Source organism: Bison bison, unplaced genomic scaffold, assembly GCF_000754665.1.
Source record: "Bison bison bison isolate TAMUID 2011002044 unplaced genomic scaffold, Bison_UMD1.0 scf7180017864105, whole genome shotgun sequence".
Classification (NCBI taxonomy): Eukaryota; Metazoa; Chordata; class Mammalia; order Artiodactyla; family Bovidae; genus Bison; species Bison bison.
The window spans coordinates 3,048,185-3,056,886 of record NW_011494677.1 but is presented as its reverse complement, the minus strand read 5'-3'; the positions used below and the strand labels follow the sequence as shown (position 1 = coordinate 3,056,886).

The 8,702-nt window shown below is 41.1% G+C and overlaps 1 protein-coding gene across 1 annotated transcript in view; it reads left to right on the top strand.

Annotated features, from left to right (window-relative positions):
• The window catches only part of UNC5D (unc-5 homolog D (C. elegans)), a 284,709-nt gene that overhangs the window by 261,542 nt on the left and 14,465 nt on the right, over nucleotides 1–8,702 (top strand). Inside the window, exon 16 of the mRNA XM_010838852.1 lies at nucleotides 5,529–5,707. Within this exon, the coding sequence (XP_010837154.1) occupies nucleotides 5,529–5,707 (179 nt within the window). The remainder of the gene's footprint in view (nucleotides 1–5,528; nucleotides 5,708–8,702) is intronic.

Genomic DNA, 8,702 nt, shown 5'->3' with positions numbered 1-8,702 from the left:
GGTCCCATTTGTTTATTTTTGCTTTTATTTCCAATATTCTGGGAGGTGGGTCATAGAGGATCCTGCTGTGATGTATGTCAGAGAGTGTTTTGCCTATGTTCTCCTCTAGGAGTTTTATAGTTTCTGGTCTTACGTTGAGATCTTTAATCCATTTTGAGTTTATTTTTGTGTATGGTGTTAGAAAGTGGTCTAGTTTCATTCTTTTACAAGTGGTTGACCAGTTTTCCCAGCACCACTATGGAAAAACAGAAACCTTGAATAGCCAAAGCGATCTTGAGAAAGAAGAATGGAACTGGAGGAATCAACCTACCTGACTTCAGGCTCTACTACAAAGCCACAGTCATCAAGACAGTATGGTTCTGGCACAAAGACAGAAATATAGGTCAATGAAACAAAATAGAAAGCCCAGAGATAAACCCACGCACATAAGGAGGCAAGAATATACAATGGAGTAAGCGTCTTTTCATTTCATGGCTGCAGCCACCATCTGTAGTGATTTTGGAGCCCAGAAAAATAAAGTCTGACATTGTTTCCACTGTTTCCCCATGAGTCAACAATAATAGATAAATTGTTAAAATGCATCATATTTCATGGTCACTACACTAATGCAGAAAGATTCTGTGTTAGGTGGCTTTAATAAGTTAGTAATAGGCCCTCATTGATTAATAATAATAGAACTAAAACTTTGAAGCTTCCAACAGATGTCTTTGAAATATGTACTTAAATATCCATCCCCCCCAAAAAAATTCTCACATATCTAGGCTCAGAGCTCCTCCTTCCTACCCTAATTTACAATAGAACCATGAGAGATAAAAGATACATGTGTGTGTGTGTGTGTATGTATATATAAACATTGATTTTAAATTAATTAATGCAACGAGCATCTTCATTTGAAGGTATTTGGTTCTTTCTGCTCAGCCCCACATCCATCATGTCCCTTCATGCCTCTTATCTAAATGGCTTTCCAAACATAATCATTCATATCACTCAAAAGTATTTCAGTGATTAAGGTAATATATCTTTTCTGTTCTTCAGAGTGGCCATTATTATTCAGTCTTTAGAAGCAGGTTGGTTCTCCTTAAATTAACCCAACTAAATTACCTAATGATGATCACTAATTGATACCCTACAAAGCAACAGTATTGCCAATCTTAAAACTGGTGTGTGTTGTGTGTGTTTAGTCACTCAGTCGTTTCTGACTCTTTGCCACCCCATGGACTGTAGCCCACCAGGCTCCTCTGTCCATGAGGATTCTCCAGGCAAGAACACTGGAGTGGGTTGCCATGCCCTCCTCCAGGGGATCTTCCTGACCCAGGGATCGAACCCAGGTTTCCCACATTGCGGGTGGATTCTTTACCATCTGAGCCACCAGGGAAGCCCCGTGGACTGAAGCGAAATAATTTTGCTAATATTGAACAGAAAGGAAGAATCCCCAAGTCATTTATTTCCTCATTCCTTATTAATGTAACAATATTAAAGAATCTATCTTTTGGTAGAAACAACTTAAAATGGGAATCTTGCATGTTAAAATTTTCCCTTCAAGCAATGCTCTTATCTTTCTCGCAAAAGTGGTGGGGGATGATTTGTCTGTTACAAAGTCGACAGAATATTTGGAATTCCTCCCTGATTTACAGCTCCTGCATTAACCAGGTAGCAGCAGCTTATCTCTTGTGTGCAGAGCATGAAAATCTACTGTTCCTCTGCATATTTAATTTAAACCATCAGAAGATGCAGCCACTGGATTCTTCTTAGTTGGCCCACATGTCTTTTAGAATGCATCATAAATGTTATGTAAAGTGTCATCCTTACAATTGGGAAATATTTACATTTCGAAACTTTGAAGGACATGGGGGCCCATTTATTAAAGTGTACTAAGCAGGAAAAAAAATACTTATTTTTAGAAGTCTCATGTAATATTTTATTCACCCTCAAATCATACCACTCTGTCCATTTTTTTTCTGAAGACTTTATGTATTGAGGTGGTCTTTCTTCTGCCAGCAGGAAAGACAGAGCTTAGTTGAGTTGGTCCAATCAAAGATGCCATGAGAGCATCTGTCTCTTGTCATTTTTTGGCGTGGATAACCCGTTCCATTGGCAAGCCACCTTTTCACATGTTATCACTCTTTAGTGCCATTTTTACAGTAACAACTACCATATTATCTCATATAGAATTCCTTTTATTCTCCCTCTGGTTTTTACTATTCATTTTAAGGACATTTTCCTGCCTTAAGTCAGGAAATATTTAAAAAAACTATTCCCACTTGATTTGCATTATTAAAAGCTAAAAGAAATTTTACATACTATGATAAAAAATGATATATCTTACAACCTATTTTATGCAGTAAGAAGTCTGAGGTAGTTTATTTTATAAACATCATATATATTGGAAAGGAACTGGCTACTCTGCCAGAAATAAGCACTTATCCAGTCAATTTCTGTTCATTCAACAGCTACCCATCCTTCAAGATCAACTCAAATGCCTCCTCCATGAAGCCCTCTTACTCTTTTTTTTTAATCTTTATTTTTTAAGTCCTTTTTTTTTTTTAACTTAAACATCCTATTTTATATTGGAGTATAGCCAATTAACAATGTTGTGATAATTTCAGGTGAACAGCAAAGTGTCTCAGCCATACACAGCCATGTATCCATTCTCCCCTAAACTCCCCTCCCATCCAGGCTGCCACATCACATTGAGCAGAGTTCCCTGTGCTATACAGTAGGTCCTTGTTGGTTATCCATTTTAAATACAGCAGTGTGTACATGTCCATCCCAAACTCCCTAACTATCTCTTCCCCCTATTCTTCCCCCTGCTGCTGCTGTTAAGTCGCTTCAGTTGTGTCTGACTCTGTGCAACCTAATAGACGGCAGCCCACCAGGCTCCCCAGTCCCTGGGATTCTCCAGGCAAGAACACTGGAGTGGGTTGCCATTTCCTTCTCCAATGCATGAAACTGAAAAGTGAAAGTGAAGTCACTCAGTCGTGTCTGACTCTTAGCAACCCCATGGACTGCAGCCTACCAGGCTCCTCTGTCCATGGGATTTTCCAGGCAAGAGTACTGGAGTGGGTTGCCATTGCCTTCTCCGATTCTTCCCCCTAGCTACCATAAATTCGTTCTCTGAGTCTCTTTTCTGTTCTGTAAATAAGTTCCTGAAGTCCTACTTTTAATTCTTGAAGTATAATGCTAATATCACTCAGCATTTTTCCGAACCACTCTGCCCTGTGGGTTCTTGTTAGCTGTTTTGATGCAGGGTGGTGTAGTGAAGTAAGTCCTGGTAAAGGTGTTAGGGTATCAGAATTCTAGTTTCAGCTCTGGTAACATCTATCTGGGTGACCTACCAAAGTTTATAACCTCTGTGGAGTCTATTTTAAAAATGCCAGAAGACTGATTAGGAAATTGAGCCTGAGGGAAGTCCTGTAGCACCCAAGGTCACTGAGCTAGAAAATGGAAACTTGTACTCCAAAGCAAGACCTTTTTGACTCTGAAAACCACACTTTTTCTGTTTATGCTAACTCAAAAACTAGAAGAATTTGGATGAGCATTGTTCTATAATGCTCCAGGGATTAAAACTAAAACCAGTAAGTAGAATTTGTTGAATCTGGTAACATGTATTTTTAATTTCCAAGAACAAGATATAGTATGTTGCATTTCTCAGATGTATTTGACCATGGGACTGCTCTTTCTCAGAATATCTTCTGAGATGCCCTGTGGGAATGCTGGGTTAAGGCACTGGATTCCAAAACATAGACCCCCAAAGGTCACTGTCCTAAATGGTTACAGAAAAAACAAAAGATATATATATATATATATATGTCACTCTTTAAAAAGACCTTTGCATGAACAAGTTTCCTCAGTTAACAGATTTTTGAAGATATAAAACTCACCAAGTCTGAAGTCATATAGCTGTGTGAGCCTGGACACTAGCAGAGAAGTGCTACTGTGGCTGTGGTGTCCACAGTAGGAAGGTGTGTATGGGTCAGAAAAAGCAGCAGGGGAAGGTCACAGGGCAGTTCAGGAAGGGCATGAAAGGTCAGCACAAGTTGACAAGTTCCTAATGCAAAGGAGAGTTTCTTGGGGTTTAAACAGTGCTAACTAGTCCCTTTACCCAACCTCAGATTTGTGTTTTAATTTCCCTGTGTATTAGTTTTCTTCTGTTGCATAACAAATTACCACACATTTATCAGAAAAAAACAACACCCATTTATTGCCCAACATTTTTTGTAAGGCAGAAGTCTAGGCGTGGCCTAACTGGTTTCTCTGATCAGGATCTCACAAGGCTGAGGTCAAGGTGGTGGTGGGAGCATATTCTCATCTAGAACTCAGAGGGTTTTTTCTAAGTTTATTAGGGTTGTTGACAAATTCAGGTCCTTTGGGCTATAGGACTGAAGTCCCCCTTTTCTTGCTGGCTGCTAGACAGGGTTCACTCACAGCTCCTAGGGAACACTCTTAGGTCCTAGCCACATATCCCCAGGCCCAGCTCCCAACCATAGGCAGTTCACAGCATGGCTGTTTGCTTTCTTCCAAGCCACCAGGAGAGATACTTGCAGATAAGAGCTGTATCTTTTCTCTCTTAAGGGCTACTTGACTAGGTCAGGTCCACTCAGCAAAATCTCTTAGTCAATTCATAATCAATTGATTAGGGACATTAGTCATATCTGAAGAATTCCTGTTGCCTTGTAATTCATCATAATCATGGGAGTGATTCAAAATACTCTTCAGGCCTTAAAATTCTGTTAGTCCATATAGAACTTTCAGCAACCGTTCCAACGCAATGGATAGATGTGTAATTTCACATTGGATATGATGAACTAACTGCCATGATGCACTGAAATAACCAATCCTCACTGGACAGCTCTAAGTCAGAAGAGTGGGCATTCCAGCAAGCCGGGAGCTCTCCAGCCTGGACCACTCCACGAGCTAATGCACATCTCATCACTGACTCATGGCTGCCTCCTATTTTACCAAAGCAATTTCATTCTGAAACAAGACCAAAATATTTACTATAGAATCACATGTTAGGATTGGGAGAAACACAAACTTGAAAATGATCAACATACAATCAGTTCCCCTTTGTAGCTTTCCTGACATGTGGCTTCCCAGCCAACTCCTTTGATCAGACCACTCTCTGATCAGTTCTGACTCTCAGAAGGTCTGCTTACAATGAACTGAAATCTGTCACTGGGTACCTTCTTCCAACTGATTCTAGATTTTTTTTTTTTTTTTACATTGAGAATATTTTTAAAAATCTAATTCTGCTCTCAGCTGAGACCTCCTTGGATATAGGAAGCTGAAGGTTGTGACTCCCCTGAGTGGAAGAGGCTGCTGTAAATCTCCAGTCTACGATTTATTAAGCTACTAGAGACGTTATTTACTATGTTAGGAGAGAGAGAGCTTGTCCATGTATTTTATAGACTCCATCACAATGAGCAAGCATTTTTTGCATGTGTGTTAATACAACTTTTCTCAAAAAAAGAGTGTTGATCAGTAATGCTGCTACTTAGCTCTGATCGTTTTCTTTGTTTTGTTTATAGAGTGAGAGAGAGACCATCACTTTCTTTGCACAAGAGGATAGCACTTTTCCTGCACAGACTGGCCCCAAAGCCTTCAAAATCCCCTACTCCATCAGACAGCGGATTTGTGCTACGTTTGACACCCCCAATGCCAAAGGCAAGGACTGGCAGATGTTAGCACAGAAAAACAGCATCAACAGGTAACTGGGGGCAACTGCTGAAAGAGGATTTTACTAAATGAACTTGAAAAATAGAATGGGTTGGGTCTATCCACGTAGTTTCCAGGCCCTGATATCTGTATGGATTCCTCTGGCCATATTTCATGTGATGTCTGGCCAAGGTAGTGGGAGAAGAGCAAAAATATGATGAGTGTGTGTGACCCTTCCCGCCACCACACTGCACCTTTGGGGATGTCATGAGAAAGTCCTACTTTGGTCCTGATCCCAACTACAAGTTTGCTAACTGGGCCGCCATAATGGGGGTTTAGACTGTGTCATCTTGGTACTGGTGAGGGATCTCAGAGTCTTGAAAAGAAACCTAGAAGCAAGTTTCTCACACCTCTCCCTGCTAGGGTAACCTTAAGCATTATTTAATCCCTAATAAGAATATGCTCAGGCTTCACTGGAGGCTCACTGGTAAAGAATCTGCCTGCCAATGCAGGAGACCTGAGTTCAATCCCTGGGGTCAGGAAGATCCCCTGGAGAAGGAAATAGCAATCCACTCCAGTATTCTTGTCTGGGAAATCCCATGGACAGAGGAGCCTAGCAGGCTGCGTCCATGGGTTGCAAGAGAGTCAGGCATGACTTAGCAACTAAGCAATAACAAAGGATATGCTCAGCCTGAAGAACTGGGTGCCTGAATATAAAAAAGGAAGTTTGAGATGATACTTCCCAGGTCTGAAGGCAGAGGGTTTTAAAATAAGCAAAAGATTACTTGGCCCCACCTGTGAGTCTGCTGCTTAAACCAGCCATTATTCGTTACTGTGCTAATGTTGTGCTTGAGTTGAAAGTAGACTAGAGAGATTCATTAATGGACTGTCTTACTTTGAGGAGAAAAAGCAGCGGTGAGTCTATTAGAGCAACTCTGATGAGGAGGCAGCTTTGGGCTCAGCGTGAGGAATGGTAGGGAAAAGGCATGGACGAATTGCATATCCTGTCGCCTTAGCCACGTCGCACGCCCTGGAATGAAAAGAGAACAAGTTTTTTCAGCGCCATTTGCTTTCTCTTCCCTTTGTGTCCCTCCCCCATTCCACTTTGGAGACAAAGCCTTGTTTTTCTTACTGTTTGGCTTACTCTGTCATTTCCATTTTTTGTTCTTTGTTTTTACAGACATCTTACCTCCCTCTCTCTTCTCTGAAAGGCAGGTAGATGTCTGCCAAGAAAGGATAGAGGGCCATTCCCTGTTTCAAAGGGATCCAGAATCCAAGAATGAAGGGGCCAACTAGAGAGCAGTCAGAGAGGAAAATCAAGAGAAAACAGAACTGACAGAGACAGGCCCGAAAAGAACACATTCTTGAAAAGGCAGATATTGAAAATGAGAGAATACAAAAATGTATGCATGTGCAGGAGAAAAAAAAATTAGGTTGAATTTTTCCCAGCAACTTTGATAAAGGATGAGATGTGTCATGTATAACTCATGAACACCATAACTATGACAGTTTCACTTTCTGATCAACGCGGAGACAAGAATGAAAAACTTACCCAGAGAATAGAACGTGGTCTAAAAAAAAAAGAAATGAACTTTGGGCAGGGACTCAAAAGCTCTGTACAGCAGTCCTGGTTCTACAGCTAATATGTCTGCCCCCCACACATCACTGACCACCCCTATAATACTTTCTCTACAGATGCAATTCATAGAATTCAAACTACATTAACTCTCTAATCCATTCTGGCAGTAAGAGTTTATGATTTTTAATTTACCATTTACAAGAAAATAATTGCCACAAAATATCTACATGCCCATGGATGCTGTCATTAATTTGCTAAATGAGCATGTGCATGTCCCTGCCTTGTTCATTTTTTTCTCCACTTAAGAGTAAACACATGAGAACTACAAGGACTGCCTCCAAAGTCATCAATTTCAGACCTTGTACAGCAGTGAAAATGCATCTCAAACTGGGAGACTAACGTGGACATCCTTTTGTGTCTGGGCTATAATGAGCAGTAACAGCTACACAGGGGCATGCTGTCCCCTCCAATGTCAGGGTCAAAACACAAGAACAGTTGATGTGCCTGTTTGTTTTTGTTTGCTTCTGTCTCTCCTTGAAAACCCTTTGTCTAGGAAAGCCTAAATGTCCTTAACATCCAAAATTCAAACAACCTACTCTGGAAAGTTTCTAACAGAGTTTCAAGAAAATCTCCATTTTCAGTCAGTTTTAGTAAGTGTTAGTCACTCAGTCATGTCCAACTCTTTGCAACCCCACAGACCATATAACACACCAGGCTCCTGTCTCAATGGAATTCTCTAGGCAGGAATACTGAAGTGGGTTGCCATTTCCTTCTCCAGGGGATCTTCCCTACCCAGGGATCAAAATCAGGTCTCCTGTATTGCGGGTGGATTCTTTACCACCATCTGAGCCTCCAGGGAAGTCTGAATATATATATATGTAAGTGTGGGTGTGTGTATATCTATTTATCTATATGTGTGTGTGTGTGTGTGTATATATGTGTATGTGTGTATTTATACACACATATATGCACACATGTATATACGCATGTATACACACACAAACACACATATATATCTTCTCCAACATGGGAAGTAACGTGACAGAGGTGAAGGATATTTTCAGGTGTCATTTGTTAAAACTTCTTGTTGCATAATCTGAAATCACTGATCTCACTCTCTTCAGTTCAGTTCAGTTCAGTCACTAAGTCGTGTCTGACTCTTTGCGACCCCATGAATCGCAGCACGCCAGGCCTCCCTGTCCATCACCAACTCCCGGAGTTCACCCAGACTCATGTCCATCGAGTCAGTGATGCCATCCAGCCATCTCATCCTCTGTCGTCCCCTTCTCCTCTTGCCCCCAATCCCTCCCAGCATCAGAGTCTTTTCCAATGAGTCAACTCTTCGCATGAGGTAGCCAAAATACTGGAGTTTCAGCTTCAGCTCATTCTCTCCAAAGAAATCCCAGGGCTGATCTCCTTCAGAATGGACTGGTTGGATCTCCTTGTAGTCCAAGGGACTCTCAAGAGT